This window comes from Lampetra fluviatilis, chromosome 9, assembly GCF_964198595.1.
Source record: "Lampetra fluviatilis chromosome 9, kcLamFluv1.1, whole genome shotgun sequence".
In the NCBI taxonomy this organism is placed as follows: domain Eukaryota; kingdom Metazoa; phylum Chordata; class Hyperoartia; order Petromyzontiformes; family Petromyzontidae; genus Lampetra; species Lampetra fluviatilis.
The window spans coordinates 6,677,631-6,697,457 of record NC_136283.1 but is presented as its reverse complement, the minus strand read 5'-3'; the positions used below and the strand labels follow the sequence as shown (position 1 = coordinate 6,697,457).

Here is a 19,827-nt window from a genome sequence, read left to right as displayed (position 1 = left end):
CGCGGTACGTTACCACAGTGGTGGGAGAGGCGCGCGCGGGCAAGCGGTGGGGGTAGTGGGAGCGGCCATCTTTGTCAAGGAACAGCGAGGAGGGGTGGTGGTCAAGCGGTGAGGGTAGGGGAAGCGGCCATCTTTGTCAAGGAACAGTGAGGGGTGGTAGTCAAGCGGTGAGGCCGTGAGGGTAGGGGAAGCGGCCATCTTTGTCAAGGAACAGCGAGGAGGGTTGGTGGTCAAGCGGTGGGGGTAGGGGGAGCGGCCATCTTTGTCAAGGAAAGCGGGAGGGGAAAATTACAGCATCCGGTCCGTGACGTCACACGGCACCCGTGGTTTTCTGTGGGGGGAGCGGCTCAAAGCCCTTTTTGGACCCCAATGCGTTTATTAACTTTCAAAGATGCGAGTTTAACAGCCACCCCCGCCTCCGAAGAAGCTGAATTTGAGTTCAAAAGAGACTCGCAAACACACACCACCATTTAACACGTAGGTTTTCACGACCAGTAGTATTCATAATAAAGGGTTTTGGGTTAGATCGCGTTATTATAAATGTGTTGCAATCCTCCACCACCGGACACGGCCAATCGGTAAAAAATGTGTCACGTTAACAAAACGCCAATTAGTTACTTCAGGCCACCGGTGTGTTTGAAGAGTGAATCCACAACATTTCGAATTTGAGTCAGACGTTTCGCTGGAAATTACACCCAACATCTACGGGCGATTTGCCAGAATAGTGAAGCCATCCACCTGCTTCCGGTCTTAAATAATGCAGCAGAACGACGTCATCGTTGTTGAACCCCATCACGATTCGAGATCAGTTAGAGATGGGGGAATATTGTAATTATGTAATAGTAGCCCACTTCAGCAATTGTTTCTTGCTGTGGTTGTCCCACCTGATTACGGACACTTGTGCCTACGTGACTTTACCGAAAGAACCAAAAAGTATTATGTAATAGATCAGTCATCAGCCAGGAATCGGATTATTAAGTAATACACAATACATATTGCAATTCCTTATAGAGGAGTCACATGCCAAGTGGCTGATGACTGATCTATTACATAATACTGGTAGGAACCTCCTGGTTACACCAGCCCACAGGGGATTATTGTGTCCGTCCGTCCGTCGTGCATCCAAAAGTGGGAGGGGTGGGGTTGGGTGGAGAGGGTGGGTGGTGGGGCTGGGTGGGGAGGGGCTGGTCACCCCGTGGTGCCCTTATAAAACTTAACGTTTAACTTACTCACGCCGGCTTGTGCCCGCCCTCACAGTCGGCCATATTTGCGGAATACACCACGCCGCCGTTGACCCTGGCCATTGACCGAGCAACCCAACGTTCCTACCAGCTTCCTCCGCAGGAATGTGTTTGCAATACTCCCCCCGCCTCTGATCTCGAAACCTGATGGGGTTCAACAACGATGACGTCGTTCTGCTGCACTGTTTAAGACCGGAAGCAGGTGGATGTCTTCACTATTTTGGCAAATCGCCCGTAGATGCTGGATGTAATAACCAGCGAAACGTCGGACTCAAATTGTAAATGTTGTGGATTCACTCTGCAAACACACCCGTGGGCTGAATAAGTAACTAGTTGGCTTTTTGTTAACGTGACACATGTTTTACTGATTGGCCGTGTCCGGTGGTGGAGGGTTGCAACACGTTTATAATAACGCGATCTAACCCAAAACCCTTGATTATGAAAAACACCACGTGAAAAATCCAACGCAGAAAATCCGTGGGTTTGATATTCCACGAAGCTCATGGTGCCACCCCTAAACCGAATCCAATGCACAAACCACGGCAGTAGAGATTGCGGGGATACCCGATGCACAGATTGAAAAAATTAAATTGAAACATTCTCCAGTGTTGCCGTAATGCCCGATCCGCAAATACGAAGGACACAATCACAGTGAGGCATCGCTTGCTCCTCCTGGACGCGGTTATCTGTCTCGACCGTGCGAAATTGTAGTCGTGTCAAAAAGCTCAGCATCTCCATCAGCCCCACGAGAGAAAGAAGATCCCTTACCAACATGTCCGCTCTAAATATGACACGGCCTCCTCTGGCTCGGATTTAAAACATAAACATTTAGTAGGTTACCCCCCCCCCCCCACTTGCTTGACAACAACAATAATACTAATGTAATAACCGTTTATTATCTCGTTCAAAGGGGCCTTCCATAAATGACGTCACGCGATTTTGGAGATTTTTGCCCCCCCCTCGTCACAAAAAGTCAGACCCCCCCCCCTCAAATATGACGTCACAAAGCTCTGCCCCCCCCCCCCCAGCCATATTTCCATTTTGAAAATAAAACATTCTTCAAATCGCTTTAAACTATTGTCATTGTAGTGCGTATTTAATGTGGCGCTGCACTCTGATGTTGTAGGAGTGTTGTTATAACAATTAGTGTTGTTATAACAATTATATATTTATTTATAGTTGCGCATTTAGATCTGACGTCACATTTCTCAAATCCCCCCCCCTCGTCACATATGTCTGACCCCCCCCCTCCCTAGGTGCGTGACGTCATTTATGGACGGCCCCAAATTCGCGTTGAGTCATTCTCGCACATTTCTAACCCTCACGAAAGGGTAATTATTACAACGGCGGAGAGTTGCGACAGCGTGTCGACATTTGCGTGTGGGTTTTCTTTTAAACTTTAACCCGGTGGTTAAAGTTAATGGGTTTAAATGTTGCCCCGTTGGGGGAGCAGCAGGAGGAGGGGGAGAGAGAATGGCGGGGGGGGGGGGTCATGGGAAATGACGTCGACAAAAACGATTTCGATTTAAAACACGCGGTAAGGCCTTTCGCGATCGATATTACCCATACAATTATCCGTATATATACAACGCGTCGTTATTTACGCGATCTAAACCCTCTTATTGTGCAGAGATTTTATAAAAATTAGAAAATCGGTTGCGCAACGCCGTGACGTCACAAGGGTGTGGGTGGGGGACAACGCCCCGACATTTGCTGTTGCCGTGGGGTCAGCGCGCGCTCTCCCTCGTTCGCGTTCTTTCGTGAAACGCCGTCGTGGTTTTTAATGTTAAATTCTTATTTATGAAAAAAAAACCGGTGTTGTGTGTGTGCGCGCGGTGGCGCCAGTCGCTCACAACAACGAGCGGAGCGCCGGGCGGTTAAAACACAGCAAGTTGGTACGGCAGGGGGTAGAGCAGCTGGTAGTGCAACTATCGGTCATCGTCCAAAATCGCGTGACGTCATTTATGGACGGCCCCTACCCCCTTACTGCGTCACCAATACCAATAACCTCGCCATTCGCCACGAAGTGACGGCGGCGCCTGTGCCAAGCTAGGTGCACCTGCTGGGTCCGTCCCGAGACCTCCTGTCAGCAGCAAGCCTTCGACACTTCACTTGGCCTCGAAATGCACCTAGCCTAGCACAGGCGCCGCCGTCACTTGGTGGCGAATGGCGGGGTTATTGTTATTGGTGACGCAGTAAGGGGGTAAGGGGCCGTCCATAAATGACGTCCCGCGATTTTGGACCATTTTTGACCCCCCCCCCCCTTCGTCACACGGCGTCACAAAAAGTCAGACCCCCCCTCAAATATGACGTCACAAAGCTCTGCCCCCCCCCGAAAATGTAACATGCTTCAAATCGCTTTAAACTATTGTCATTGTAGTGCGTATTTAATATGCCGCTGCACTCTGATGTTGTAGGAGAAAACATGTATTAAAAAGTATATTTAATTAAGTAGAACGTGTTGTCTATATTTAAAGTTGCGCATTTTGATGTGACGTCACACATCGTCACAAATGTCTGACCCCCCCCCCCCCTCTAGGTGCGTGACGTCATTTATGGACGGCCCCGTAGAGCTGTTGCATCGGGCAGCAGTCATCTCGGTCGGTCGACCCATGGCGCCTGCTGGGTCTGCCCCGTGACCTTTTGCCAGCGGGCGTTCGACACTTCGCGTTGGTCTTAACGTGGTGCACCTAGCCTGGCACAGGCGTCGTGGCGACGCCACCGCCACTTGGTGGCGAATGGCGGTTGTTGGTGGCCCTGTGGTTAGCCGACTGCGATACGAACCCGGCGATCCGAGTTCGATTGTATGCGTGTACAGGATGTTGAACTTCTTTCTCACCGTACTCAACGGAGGTCGTGGGGGCGGACAACAAACTAAACACAATAGGTTCGATGACGACTATCTGAACCGGTTACGGGCCCTCCCCTAGATAGACTCGGCCTCATATTAGTATTGTACCTGGGGCGGTAGTTAAACATTGGCACTTAGGAGACAAAGGCAGTTGTGGCGCTGGTCACCCACCCACCCCTCGTGTGCCGTGCCGGCCTTCATAGATGCTGGCTAACAGCACTTGCACAAAATTCTATTAGGGCTATATGGGGGATCTTTGTCTTTTCCTTACATAAATGCGTTTATTATGCACTAGATCCTTGTTTTGATCATATATCAATACATTTAAGATGAAGTGGATGACAATGGAAAAGCAAGATACGCTTTATTTAAATTCCATCCATGATTTTATTTTATTTCTACCTACGTGACTTTACCGAAAGAACCAAAGAGTATGGATTCCTGCAGTCACGTAAGCTTCAAATCAAGTAGGAAATATATCGCTGGAAGATGTGACAAAAATCCGTCAAAATGACAGGTTTTATGGTATTGGTCGGTCTAATATATAGGGATGAGTTTCTGATTTTAAAATGCCAGGTTTCATATTCTCAAAGAAAAGACCTTTTATTTGCCAGGCAAAGCCCACTGGATTCCTGAACAATACTACTATTAGTTGCATTCTGTTTTCATGGTATGTTGAGGATACCAATCTAACTCTTGAATATGCTGTACCTTATTGCAAAAGAAGCAAGTACTTGTACAGATGCTGTTGTGGCTAGTAAAAACTGGCCAGTGTAGAGGGCAAATGTAATTAGCTCAAGTAGGGTGCAATTTTGAGCAGTTTTAACTGGTTTTTGCGTGCACGTAAAAAGATGGAATTGGATAGCAACACAATACTGGTTTGAAAAAGGTTTAATTGGGGGTTGGGCAATTGGCTGGAATGCAAATAAGACGTTAAATCGAAAACTATATCGCATTCATTTGCTGCACAACTACCTTTATCCGTGAAAAAACATTGCAAATATGATGCTGTTTCGCAAAGCTGAATGCGAAAACCACATAATAGAAAGAATAAGGACAATATAAGATTTCACTGACCCTACATCTGTGGATAATTAGAATTATGGCTAATAGGGTCCTAGATAAAAGGAGCTTTACGAGATGTCACAAAAGGTCAGATACTTGTAGTTTAATAAGTTGTAAAATCTTATATATAAACATGATTGAACAGTTCAAGATCATTCAGTGGTTGTTTTTTATTTTAAAATGCTGTAAGTCAAATTTCCATAAACCCAACCAAGACCATTTGCATTCTTTCCCACTTCCTTCAGGTTGGACATACCTTATTCATTTTCATCATTAGCCACATTAAAACATCCTTGTAAGTTCATTCATAGTTCGAGTAATACTAATTCAACTCATAATAGCAATAAGCCACCATTTTTTTATGAATTCGATGTTATCAAGGATGATTTTAGAAATAAAAAAAAATGTAGAATTTTTATTATGTTATGTATTTGTCTGCAAACTCAATGTCACGTGGCCGATTTTGTTAGTAAAAGCTTGGAAGGGCCATCATATTGGTGGCACCACTTCCAGTGTTTGAATCGGTCCAAAACAAACAAAAATCACTTTGTCAAAAAATCAGATGAATATGGAAATAAAATGCGGGTACCCACACAATTGACAAACTACTGTATTTGAACATATGTACTAAAACACAGGTGGATTCTTAAATACATATTTATGAAACAATGTGCATGTACAGTCCTATGTCAGCCCACTTGTGGATAAGATTCTTCCCATACTGTGTGGATAGTGGGGATTATTTGACCATACTTTTATTATTTGACCATACACCACGCTGGTCAGTGCGAGTTGGCGATGTCAGCGAGCATAGGTGTGTGATCATATAAGCACAGTACAACAATGCCATTTGCTGCACTCCCCTTTGTTGCCAACCACACTGCCCCACTGCCGATGAACATCTCTTACACACGGTTGCCCATCCAAGCTGTATACCATACTTATCTTGGGATCAAACGTCATGGGATCAAGCACACTCTGGGTGAATTGGTCTTAGGACTCCAGAACAATACTGTGATTAATGATATTCTGTTTTCATGAAATGCTGATGGTCTCAATCTAACTCTTGAAAAAAGTGCAACTTATCTGACCCGCCCCTACTGGGCATCTGTGAAAAACTAGTTTTTAGCTCATTGGACTCCTCCAATGAGTTGATTCTGAAAATAATGACACACTCGTACAGCCACTATTGTGGTGAGTAAAAACTGGCCAGCGTAGAGGGCAAATCTAATCAGCTCAAGTCAGGTGCAATTTTGAGCAGTATTAACTGGTTTTTGTGTGCACATGAGAAGATGGATCTGGATAGCAACACAGTTGACATCTTCAAAATACTGGTTTGGAAAAGAGGGTCATAATTAGGAGTTGGTAAATTGGCTGAAACTAAATAGTAAAGTCTGAATATTGTAACATGCAAATAAGACGTAAAATGTATTACATTTACATCATTAATTTGCCGCACGACTACCTTTATCCTTGTAAACTTTGTAAATAGAATGCTGTTCCACAAAGCAGAATGGAAAAACGATAGATAATAGGAAGACTAAAGATGTAATATGATATTCTGACCTGAGAGCTGTGGATAATTATATTCATGATTAATAGGGTCCTGGATAAAAGGAGCTATATGAGATGTCATAAAGGTCAGATACTTTGAGTTTCATACAATGCTGTTAAAGCTTAGATATAAACATGATCGGACAGTTTAACATCAATCAGTGGTTATTTTTTTATTTTAAAATGCTGTATGTCATATATCCATAAAACCAACCAAGACCATTTGCATGTTTTCCCCCTTCCTTCAGGTTGAACATACCTTATTCATTTTCATCGTTGACCATATTAAAATATCCTTGGAAGTTCATTTGTAGTTATAATACTACAACTTATAATAGCAACATGCCACAATGCCTTATACTGGTAGTAACCTCCTGGTTACACCAGCCCACAGGGGATTATTGTGTCCGTCGTGCAGGGAGGGGCTGGGTAGGGAGGGGAGGGTGGGGAGGGGAGGGTGGGGCTGGGTGGGGAGGGTGGGGAGGGGCTGGGTGGGAGGGGTGGGGCTGGGTGGGGAGGGGCTGGTCACCCCGTGGTGCCCTTATAAAACTCAACGTTTAACCTACTCACGCCGGCTTGTGCCCGCCCTCACAGTCGGGCATATTTGCGGAATACACCACGTCGCCGTTGACCCTGGCCATTGACCGAGCAACCCAACGTTCCTACCAGCTCCCTCCGCAGGAATGTGTTTTTATGAATTAAAAGTTTTGTAAAGTTCGACCCATCTTTCTTTAACATTCTACTGAAGTAAAAAATACCACTCATTAGTATTTATCATTAACTATGTCCAACAGTGGACTAGCACAATGCCTTCATAATAAAAATTACAATGCAGTACCACACTGTAATAGTTGTTTATGTGAAGTGTAAAATTAGTTATACTTCAAATCATTTTAACCTCCTTGATCAAAATTGAGCTGAGAACGTGGAGCCATATATGCTGCATATACGCAAGTATTGGAGATGAAGAAATTTGTGCTGTATATATATATTTTTTACGTATATTTCAATACTTTAATAAGTGCACCTTGCCATCCATTTGGGTTACTCTAGCATTCAGATCTGACTACACTCCACCACAGTGGCAAATCTGGAGAGATACGGCACCATAAGCATGCCATTAAATGTACAATTCATCCACACAGCATGACCTATGCACAGTATAGTATTTGATGGGTAATATGTTTTAACCAGTTCTAAAGTAATTATAAAGTGGGTCCTCATTTATCACTACTGGCCACACTTAGGGAGGATAAAGTATACATTTGTTTGCAGATTGTGATGCCTTACCTGTTATCATGGCAAGGCAGTACAATAATACACAGCGTGTTATGTCATAATAGATTCCGTTTTTGCTAACGTGTACAATATTTACAGCAGATGTTATGAAATGTATGAACACCAATTTTTCATTATGAAAATAAACACCTTGTAAAATGACAACAGCCTTAAAGGTGCATGCTGTACCAGTCTGTTCTTATATATAACAAGCTTTGCTTGGATATACCAAATAATGCTGCTTAGTTGAGAGATTTAGTGAGATTATCGATTTAACATGATCACTTTCATGCTGTGTTTGGTTGATACTTAAAACTATTATAACTACACAACTCCTTGAGCGGATTGAATCTAAAGTATTTGGATAGAGCAGCAGGAAAAACTACTTTAAAAAGGCAATTAGAAATGTCATTAAGACTTGCAAATATGTATACATATAATTTCAAGTTCAAAATTTGTATCCCTTTAAAGTACTGTACCGCATTAGAATCAAATTCATATGAAAGTATTACATTTAATGCCGCATCATTTTTCTGATTCTGAAATAACATTTTCGGGGAAACCCGACTTCGAATGTTACATGAAAACTGAACCTGTCTTAAAATGTACTGCAAACTCAGATTATTTTAATCCGAGAACTTTATACGAGAACGATTGTGCAACAATTCCAGTGGCTAGCTTTGCATCCAGTTTAGAGAGACGTGCTTTCCGTTACATGTGTCATTAGCTCAAGCAGCAGTACTCAAGCGTATTTTCAAGCTGGACCAAGCTCAAACTCAGCTCAGTCCTCTGATAGCTCCCAAGATTCCGTGGCCACCTGCTGTCCTGCCATCTCCTCTGCTTCGTGCTCTGCCTCCGATGTTGAGAAATACTTCTTGGCCTTGCCAATGAGCCGGAATCCGGTTGCCGCCATACACAGAGCCCTGCCTCCATACTGCAGCACTGCCGTGGCTGATGGGCTCATGGGGGAAAGCAGGGCTTTGGCCGAACTGCCTCGCACGGGGCTCTGAAAGGGGCGAGTTGTGGGGAGGGGGGGGGGCAAACCACACGTTAAACTAAACTATGTTTTATTTTCCCAGGTAAGGTCCACTGAGCTATACAGCTGTTTTTCAGAAGCGACCTGGCCACAAATGATGGCCCAATTAAGTGGCTTATCACGTGGACATTTATAGCAGCCAAATACTGTACTCTCAAAGGCACGATCGAAATGTGGAGCGAAAAACCCGGAGGACTATAGGAGAAATATCCACACGACCACGGGGAGAACATGCCAATTCCAAATATACAGGCGTCAGGGTCGGGATCGAACCCACGACGGACCTCATGTATACAAGGCGATGGAGATAACATCTCACCACCATCACAACACATTGCTTGATAACATTGCTTGATAATCACAATTTTAAAATGCGTGACCTGTATGCGTAACAAATACAAATCCTGTATTATAGTGGCCAATTTGTATGCGCGTTGACTTACTTGTTTTGAGGTTGTTCGTGGATGAGGTTTTTTTCCACTCACAGCTGAATGTTTCCCTGAAACTCCGCTGCTGTTTTTAGATGCCGGGTGAAAAGGGGCACTTGGTGCTTGTGGCATTTTCGAATGTGGACATGGTGGCTCTAATCAAACAGATCAAACCATTATTCACAATGTATTCTGTATTGTATTGTGCTATATTATATATACTGTACACAAGTCACTTTAATGGTGAAATCATCTGCTGGGCTCCAAAGAACGCATATGTTATATACATTATAAACGGTTTAAGGATACACTGCTAAAGGATATACATTGATAATGTTGTGGAACGAATTGATAGGCACTTGCACATTAACACAATTTCCTACCTGTAGGTGGTTGTTGATGCTGAGCATGGAACGCCCAGGCTGCCTGGTCTGGGAAATAGTTGGGCCCTTGCGCCATCAGTGGAGCAGATTTTGGCGGAGGATACATCGCAGAGTGTTGAGGGAAGACCTTACCAGCAGGCGGTGGATAAACGTGGCCACATGGTGGAGCTACCATTCCGTCTGGCCCGATGAACCCTGAATGACTCGGACCAGCGAAGCCACTTACTCCCGGTGAATGGATATATTTGATGGAGGGATCTTCAGCCAAAGCATTGCCCCCAGAGAGATGATGGCAAGGCTGGCTGGAGCTCGCAGGGTACGCTGTGCCTGTGTACACGGGGCTGTTTGGTGCCGCAGAATAATCCGAACGTCTCACTGGGAAGGACATGGCACTCGTGGATGATTGATAAAATGTGGTTTTGGAAAGGTAGAGCATTTCGGTTCCTGGTGGATAAGGGGCACTTATCGTGGCAGACGGCTGACTTGGATTATTAGCATTGCTGGGCACATTTTGGTCAGGATGGTTTGCGGTTGGGTAAACCAGGCTGTACGTTGGAGGCTGGGCCATGTTGCCAGCAAAAGAGGCTCGTGCTTTTAAAAGTGAGTTGGTACAGACTTCACTTGCTCCACCTGTTGAAGCTACATTCGAACAAAGGGTTATTGTCTGTGTGTGTATGGCATATTCTATATATGAATACTGAATATTATAAAGCAAAGCCTCATACAAGAACGTCTGCTGCATTTTCAAACAATGAAAACTGTGAATGTGTATGCATTTACATTTGAAAAGTTTATCTGAAATATCTAAGGGATGTAGGAGAGTAACGATATAGTAACCCAAGGACTGCTTTATGTTACACAAGTACGTTTTAGGCAATAGCAATGAACAATACATTCGGGATCAATTACATTTTTTATTACATTTTGGGAGAAGAAAAATCTGTGACATTTTAACAATTATAAACATTATTAGCTCATGACGTCCACGACAAAAGATGTGTATAAAACGGTATGGTGTACATTCATAGACATTATTGTAAGTTTTTATCATATTTGGTATATCATTCCAAGTTCAAATGCTATTCAGTGGGTCAGTGAAACATGGGTCTTTAGAGATATGGATGTCACAGCACCGGTTTGCATTACATTACCGCATGTACATACTAAACAATACTCTATCACGTAAAAAAATCACAGATTTGATACAAATCCGTCAATATGCAGCTGAAATCACATTGTAACAATAAGGAAAGTATTCAATAATAAAAAAATGGTAATTAAAACCCAAAAAAACTACATTATTAACAATATAGCTAAATCAAGTTCATTACTGTATTTACAATTCTTTTACGTTTCCACAATTGTACTTTCCACAAAATAACCTGCGGACATAGAATTAATTGAACATTAAATATCGGATATAAAGTGAACTTTTATTTTCCAGATTTGCCACCAACACGATACTTACACAAGGGTGTCTGGAGCAAGGCAATTGGAGAGTGACTCTGCTAAGGAACACACGGCTGATTTCTATAAGAACACGACTGCTCTCATTTGAGTTTAATGGTTGAAATAACTCAAGCACCGAATCGCGCCAATGTATTGTGCTGCAGCAAAAGAAAATAATGATAAATGTGCATTTCAAACCACCATCCACTGCACTGTGGATTTACGGCAGTTTCAATTGTTATTGTGCCAAACAGAGCATTTGATTACACAGCGTTTGGTGGTAGATTTAGGGACACACAAAACAGATGCACACTGTGCTTTGTGTTTGTTCCAGAACCATTCGTGGAAAGTCAGCTCAATTTTTATTATACAATTCTTTTTTACAATTACATGTGTGCGTTATGCTTAAACTTAGTCGCTACGAATGTAATTTTGTACAATCGCAAAAAAAGGTTTAGGAAAATAAATATATAAGAAAGCTTTAATTTTGGCCAGTAACTGTTTACATTATTATTTTCATTTTATTTATATGAACATTTAAAGTTTAAGAATATAACGGTATCTTAATAATATGTACAGTACAAAATGAAGCTGAACTTTCTAATTTAATGGACTTGTATTGTATTTTACACATTGTAGAAAATAAAACAAAGTATTTTTGCATTGACCCCTAAATTACACAAGAGAAAGTGTATGTACGTCATTTACTCGGAGATTGTAAATATTTAGTCCTGATACATAAAACTTATTTTATTGGATTTTCCCACTCATGAACTTGTAAAATAGTTATGGCATAAGACCTCAAAATAATGTCTTAAATCTTTCATGGGGTCCCCATGAATCTTGCCTTGTTTTACAAAGTCAGAAAGTTTGTAATCTATATATATAAAAGGCAAATTTGCGAATATGTGTGTCTGTTCAAAATGTTTAGCATATTTCCCCGACATGCAACAAACTTTAAATTTGGCATGTGGGTACTTTCCAGACGTGCAGCCTCTTTGCGAATCCACTGCTAGATTCGGGCCCTCCCCATGCCGTGGAGGTCACCTGGGGTCATTTGAGAACACTTCATTCACAGTGATCAATGGTGGTTTGGTGAAGGTGGACAACATTGACGTGGGAGCTCATATGCTGCAGTGCCCTCTGCTGCCAAATATGTAGCCCTACGGCCTATTATGCTTCGTTATCACCTGATCGCTATCAAAGGCTCAACCCCGCTTTTCTTCTAATATTTGGTGATAGTGGGCACGCACCCCTGGTCATGTGGTCACTGGCAGCTCTGAAACAATCCTTTTAAAAAGTTTCACAGTCTCTCACAGGCGCTTGCAACACTTACACTTCTGAATTAAAGCTATCAACGATTATTGTCATAACATTTTATAAGACATTTTCTGGATGCACAGTCCTGTAATTTTATTTATTGCTCGCAATCGGCTGGATTTTCAAGCAGGAACTAATTTAGGACACTGTTCTTATGAAACGCAACCTTATTATCCTATTTCTTTTAAAAGTAAAGTACACTTTTCCAGAGAAGACGTACAATATTGGATTTACACACATGTGCAACCCCGCCATGGGCTTCGACACAGTATAAATCGCGTTCACAATTTCTCTAATGTGGCACTTATGCGGGGAATACGACAGCGTTTCAAGTCGAATAACACGCATGATGTGATGAGGCAGGAAGGAAATGGTGAACATGATGATGGTGGCGGCTATAAGCCTGGCCGATCGACTTCTTGCCGGCTGCATCGTTCCACGGCTGCGCCGGATTGTCCTTACAATGACACACTGGCACAGCACGATGACCGAATAGGGCATAAGGAAGCCAAAGACGATCAGGCACCAGCTGTAAGCAAACTCCTTGTTCTCATACAGAGACCTCACCAAATCGTGGCACAGTGCGGTTCCATTTGAATCGGTGGTCTGCTCTAGGGTCGCCACCTTGAACAATCCCAGGGTCACAGCGAGCCACATGAACACGCAGCTCAAAATGACCACGCGCCTCCGAAGTATTTGTCGAGCGCGCACCGGCGACACGACCCCGACGCAGCGATACACGCTCATCCACATCAGGATGGTGATGCTCAGGTAGAGGTTCTGGTAGAATGCGAAGGTCGTGAACTTGCAGCGAAAGATGACTTGAGGCCAGGTCATTGGCGATTGGTCAATGTAGTTGTACATGCAGATGGGCAGGTTGAGCAGGTAGAGAAGGTCCGACAGCGTCAGGTTGAACAGGATGATGGTGTTGCAGGACCAGGGACGGGGCTTGCCTCGGTAAGCCAGGAGGGCAGTGCAATTGAGAGAAATTCCCACCACGAACACAATGCCGTAGAGTGTGGGCAGCACGTACGTTTCCATAACCTTTTTTAAGCTACAACACTCGACCAAAGAATCCTGAAAACGGGAAGGATTCATTCTGTCCATGGCATTCCCTGTAATGTCTAAACGGCATTCATGCATGCAACGACAGTGTCACAAGTTAACAAACGAGCAAAGGTAAGGATGGAATGGATTAATTTAATCCGATGTGAATTCGACAATTAAATTAGCTTCAGTGTTCCGTATGGGTACTGTATACTGATTTTAAAACACTTAAATATTTTCAGATATTCATAAAATCAAAGTAATATTATTCATTGAATTAAACTACTGTCATAAACATTGGTGGCCCACATTAAATATGCAATGCATTTAAATGCACGTCAATAGCCATCATACGTCTGGATAATTATTATTATAGATGAACGAAACATATTTGTATTGAATGAATAACCTCACAATGTGTGAAGTAATTTTCCTACACAGAACGAAAGCACACTTATAAGTAACTAGATTTAACTTTTCCTCACCTGAGCTCTTGATTATGTTACAGAAGTCATGATGTGGCATATTACTCGTGGACAGTTAGTCGATTCAAACCGATGTACCACAAGATCTCCGTGCTGGGGACTGGATACATGAGATGACAAGCTCAAGCTTCACGTCATTATATATTTGTGTGCCTTAAACAAATGTTATATTTGCTTTTGTTTAGTGTCCGCAATAAACTGGGATTGCAGCCTGTGCGACACTTTTACAGCTGCCCGAATACGAGGGAGAGGTGTGCGTTCGTAATTAAAATATGAGATTAAATTAACATGAATAATTGGAAAACACAATATATCCTCGTAGCTGCCAAAGCCACCCATTGTTAAAAAAATACAATGAAACTTTCCCTCTGTCAGCATTCATGTGAGAGACACTATTGGCAGACACTATTTTTGCCGTTTTAGAACATTACTGAGGTGTTCCACACAGATAGCCTCTGATAATAGAATAAATGTCACCAGCTCGGGTGATACCTCTTATCTGCAAAACACATGAATACAATCTTACGAATTTAGCACTTTCACGAGATCATCTCTGGGCGACTTATCTGCGGATAAATGCGAATTACAGGGTGGATTTGCCAACACTTATGGACGACGCCTTCTGTAGATCGATTGGAGGAGTCTATACAATGAAGGAGTTTTTCCTTAAGTATTCTTATTATAGACACTATAGACATAGTGTAATGACAAACAATTGTTCACATTTAAAATCTCTGCATGACCTACCTAGCCCCCACATTCTATGTCGCATGTTTACAATAATGCACCAGTTTATTAGCCAACTACAACACGGGCAGGACTGTTTAACTATTGTCATCATATTCACAAGTGGGGGTAGATGTTGAACTTCTTTCTCACCGCACGTAGCCAGCCCTGACAATGGTTTTCCACCTTTTTGTGATCATCAGTGCTTCTCATCAAGATTCCCATTAAACTTCCGCACATTTGTCCCACGAAAGGGTCCTTTTCCTCCCTCGTCCATTTTACGTTTCCGTTTTCCCATATAGGGTTATCTTTTTAATTTCTCCAGCTGACTAACTAATACATTTATAACAACGAATACATATAATTATCTACGCACGTATTCACGTAATTCCTTGTGCAAATTTTTCAGACAAGAGGACTTGTATGAAGGAAAAAGCAAGCAAGATTTTTCGTAATGTAATCAAATTGTTGGAAAACACATTGTTAGCTCACATTTAAGATGAAATGCAATTAAACACAACACTAATTATTAGTTACACAGCAGTGTTTGACGTGACAAACGATTGTGTATAACAACCGTATAATACCTTACCATAAATATATTGGTATAAATGTAGGTTTTAACTGTTGTTTGTGTGTTAAATAAGCACGGTATTGTGACATGCTCCCACATTGCAAACCGTTTAATTTCCAGCAAATAACAGCTCACATTATTTCCACTTAGTACTGCACACATAATTTTAGGTCAACCCCCCCTCCCTCCCAGACATGATGTCGTACTTGCTCTGTAACGATAAAAAAAATAAACATTGACATACCTTTTCTTGGCGTTATGAAACACATGTTTTCAACCCAATTGCTGCATTGTCTCATTTTAGATCATGTAATATCCGGAATTGCCTTTGCAGAGTAAAGAGAAAATTGTCTTTACATAACCTGCACAGAATAAACAGCATGTCCCACGAGAAAAAGGTTACCTTTTTCATTTCTGTGGTTTTTGGTTTATGTGGCCTTAATAACAGCGTGAAAAAACTAAATGAAATATCCACGGAGGGGAATAACATCTTGCAATTATACCAAACCAAGTAAACATAGATATATTTTACATTTATTACAAAAAATCTAACACAGAGTATTTAAATTATATTCTGCACTGTTAAGTGGAGTATGCAACAATTTCATTACATACACATCTCACCATCAACCACTAAATGAGTTATCCCCCGATCTCCCGAAAAACCTACGGGAGGCACTAAGTCAATCCACCACAGGTTAACCAAAGCAATTTTTCTCGACGTAGAATTTTAAGTTGCTATTCATCCAGCCACACACAAAAGAGAATGGCCAAATGTTGTAAAAAATATGGCACGGTTCTTGGCAGTGCCATTGGTAAGCTGCGCGGCAAGTTGTGTAAGCGATTGGTGCTGGAGTTTTTTTTTATGAGCGTGAAAATGATGGATGTCTTATGTAAAATGTTACACTAAGTAGCAGAACAAGCTACTTGAAGGCACTTAAGCGTTGACCTGATGCAATGCTTACACCATTAAAACACATGAATAGACCAATGTAAAACACACTACACCATGTAGTAATATGAACTCAACAGCAAACATAACGTTTATAAAGTGTACTTTATTGTACTCATAACATCAATAAATGATAGCTTCCATCAGATATTAAAAATATAGGACTTCATAAGGCACATCAAATTCTATCCTTTTCACTTTCCGATGGGCAAGGGGATTTTTATTTCCTATTTTTCTCACCCCTGTCCCTGCAGGATGGATCCATCTAACATCTCCACGAAGTATTATCATCCCAGTAATGTCAATGTCAAATGAAAGTATGATCTAACTTGAGTCGAAACAACTAGAAAATGTAGTGGTTATGTATGCGCCTTCTCGTATTTGTGGAGGTGGGGAATTTATAATTGCAGCTCTAGAGAGCCCCTCTTAGAGGGTAACTGGTCTACTCTTCCAAGTTGGCCAGACGACTTGGAAGAGGTGAGAGTACCCACACTTTACCCCACCATATGCAACCTACCGGGGTCAACCAACTGTCGTGTACCCATTCACACTGCTGTGTAAGAGGCAGGGGAATTTTGCGAAACTTGCACCATTATCTCAACTGCTGTGCCAGGAGATCTAATCAAACGGGCGACCTCTGCATTCCAAGTCCAGTGTGCAGATCGTTTCCAGAAGCAGCACAATAATTGTAGTCGTAGTAAAGACTGTTAATGCGAGTAATTACAATGCCTTTATAAATCTATAAAACACTGTTTAATAATTGCTCAATTTGCCTGCATAAATATACAATCATAAGACATGAAACGTTCTTAAAATGGTACTGTAGTTCATTTACTTATGTTATGTGCATGTGTTTTGATAACATACCCCAAAACAATATGTAAAGCTATGTGTAACGTGTATGCAAATTCTTGATGTCAAATAAGTAATTAATGAAGTTGAATACAGACAAAAATTCAATGATACAAGTTAAATGGATAGTTGTGAGAAAGAAATTGGCTTTAGCTTACGACAATACGTCTTTGGCAAATACATGCATTTCAAATGCTAACTGAAAATCAGATAATGCTTTTAATACATTTTAAAAACAGAATTAACTAAAAATATTGTGCTGTCGTATTATAGCAAATTCAAGGTGTAAAGTAGCAATTGAAAGTTAAACATCGAGATCAAACGTAAAGTTGATCAACGTTAAACATTGAGTTTCGTATGCAAAATAAATGTATGCCGCTGACATTTGCAATAACATTCGTACATATGTTGTTATTGGGCACAAGTTGCACACTAAAATATTTTGCAATGCATAGTTGTTTGTGAGTGTAACTCGACATGAAAAAATTGCATTGTCACATGTACAATAAACATGCATCGGGAAAAGAAATAAACAAACCACGTCGTTTTTCAACAGAGAAGTACTGTCAAACACCAAATTAAACATTTTATTTCACAACTTTTTGTAAATCCACGGATATATTTATGAAATTAAGCATTCTGTGCCTTTCTCACACGGGCATAAGTAATGTATCGTGTGCTTCTTATTTAATTGTCTCAACTAGTCCACAAATAAACTCGTAAGACGACGACAGGAGAAGAATCGCCGTCTAAGAATCTCAGCTTCCATTCTGCTCAGCTGTCATTCTACTCGGGCATTGGAGTTAAGCTACTTAATCCGAGCCCCCAAGTCACAGGATCAAGCTGGAAGTCTTATAAACAGTGGATGAATTAACAATACAATTTTTTTTAAATATGAAAATCGCCCCACTCGTAGTTCATGGCTATAATTTTCAAGACAGTGTTCGTGTTTTATTCCATCATTTAAAAAATACACTTTTCAGCTTCAATTAAACATTTTCGTTTTTTAAACGTCACTCACTAAGTGTGTGGACACTCCACAAGAGCATACCATAACATCCCTAACCAAATATACCTGGGGTGTCTCTCCCGTGTAATCGCAGCAACTTCTAGAACATCTCCTCCTCTGAGCTTGCCGCTTACTTGGGGGACACCGCTTTCAGCTCGTAGCCAGCGGGCGGTTGCAGGCGCACCTTGGCGTGAGCGTCGCAGTAGATCTGCCCGTCCACAAAGTAGAAGCCCTTCTGCTTGAGGTTCATTCCACAGTCACCGCACGTGAAGCACTCGGGGTGGTGGGGCTTATCCCGGGCTCTCACCACGGGGCCTCTGTGTACGTCACACACACACAAACAAACAAATCAAACAGGTCACCGAGATCACGTTTTGCTCCAGGCCAATGAATAGAAACAGATTTCTATTAGGATCATAGCCGAGCGGTTAAGCATTTGCTGCTTTTTGCACCGACTGCTGCATAGTGGGTGACCAAGATCCTGTGATCCTTATTTGAAAGAGAGAGTAGGAATCATAAATGCCGGCATTCCAGAATCCAATTTACTAAAATGTGGAAAAATATCCAGAACAAAAAAAACGGGAACATTATCCCCTACTGGAAAACTTTGACCATCTGTCAAACAGTGAAGCCATTACAACTTTGTAGGTGAAGTATGGGACAAATGCCAAATGTACTCCAGGAATTATAATCATTCTATCAATAGTCCAAGTTAAATTCAGCATGGACGTTTCATGGCGTAATTCATAAAAAGTCCAGTATATGATTGCAGAAGCACCAATAAAACCATCAACTACACAGTAACGAACCGCTGTGAACTCTGAAAATTGAATGGAGGCCTTGGAGCAATCTACCATGATCTGGCTAACTAATTCTCATCTTATACGTTGCTGGGTTTACACTATTCATTATTTTATTATTTACATTTTAAAACGATTACCAGTTCACTTAATATAAATGAAAGAATGCATATGTTTATCTTTTTGTTCATGTTTTGATTAATCCAAAGATAAATGGCACAACATTTTTCATTATGTGAACTCTACAAAGGTTTTTAATTAATTGCAACCATTTGGTGGCTGTGGTTCCTTCTGTTAAGGGAATTTGCATAAAACACAGCTAGCATTAATGAATATTTGTACCATGGTAACTTCCCCACGTGGAGATGTATTCAGGAAAAAATGTAACCATTTACAAGATGCATTCCCATAATGTGCTTTAAATTACGAACGTAATTTTTTGCAAACAAAGGTGTACTAATTATTACGACATATTCCATCTTAAATACAGCTGCTAGTGAATTATAAGGCAGGATATATGCAGACCGATGCAATGCCACTGGGTAGTGGGTCACTTACACAATTCCATTGCCACACTTGGAACAAATAGGCAGCTTCTGCACTCCACCCACATCTGCTCCCACTTTCGTAACAGGTGCCTTCACACTCCGTATGCCCACAGTGCGTTCAGAGCCTGTGAACATTCAGCAACACACTCACAATGTAAATAAAAACATGCACCCCCCCTTAAAAATGCACAAAGTACGAGCGATAGGAGAAAGGGGGGTATAGATATTC

General features: G+C 41.7%; 2 protein-coding genes across 5 annotated transcripts in view; both read right to left on the bottom strand.

The window, feature by feature from the left end:
* Window positions 1–12,247: 12,247 nt before the first annotated feature.
* On the bottom strand, window positions 12,248–13,712 carry LOC144934059 (P2Y purinoceptor 4-like). The gene has a single exon (XM_078859426.1). The coding sequence runs from the start codon at window positions 13,710–13,712 to the stop codon at window positions 12,744–12,746; it is 969 nt and encodes a 322-aa protein (XP_078715552.1). The 3' UTR covers window positions 12,248–12,743.
* Window positions 13,713–17,802: 4,090 nt separating this feature from the next.
* Window positions 17,803–19,827, bottom strand: part of PDLIM3 (PDZ and LIM domain 3) — a 42,159-nt gene continuing 40,134 nt past the window's right edge. For all 4 annotated transcript variants that reach the window (XM_078859710.1, XM_078859707.1, XM_078859709.1 and 1 more), the window contains 2 exons: window positions 19,609–19,723; window positions 17,803–18,567 (listed from right to left, as the gene is read on the bottom strand). In XM_078859710.1, the coding sequence (XP_078715836.1) occupies window positions 18,381–18,567; window positions 19,609–19,723 (302 nt within the window). In that variant the 3' untranslated portion in view covers window positions 17,803–18,380. The remainder of the gene's footprint in view (window positions 18,568–19,608; window positions 19,724–19,827) is intronic.

What these genes read in the sequence shown, in the direction of transcription:
- LOC144934059 (XM_078859426.1), bottom strand. Translation starts at nt 13,712, where the DNA reads ATGGACAGAATGAATCCTTCCCGTTTTCAGGATTCTTTGGTCGAGTGT.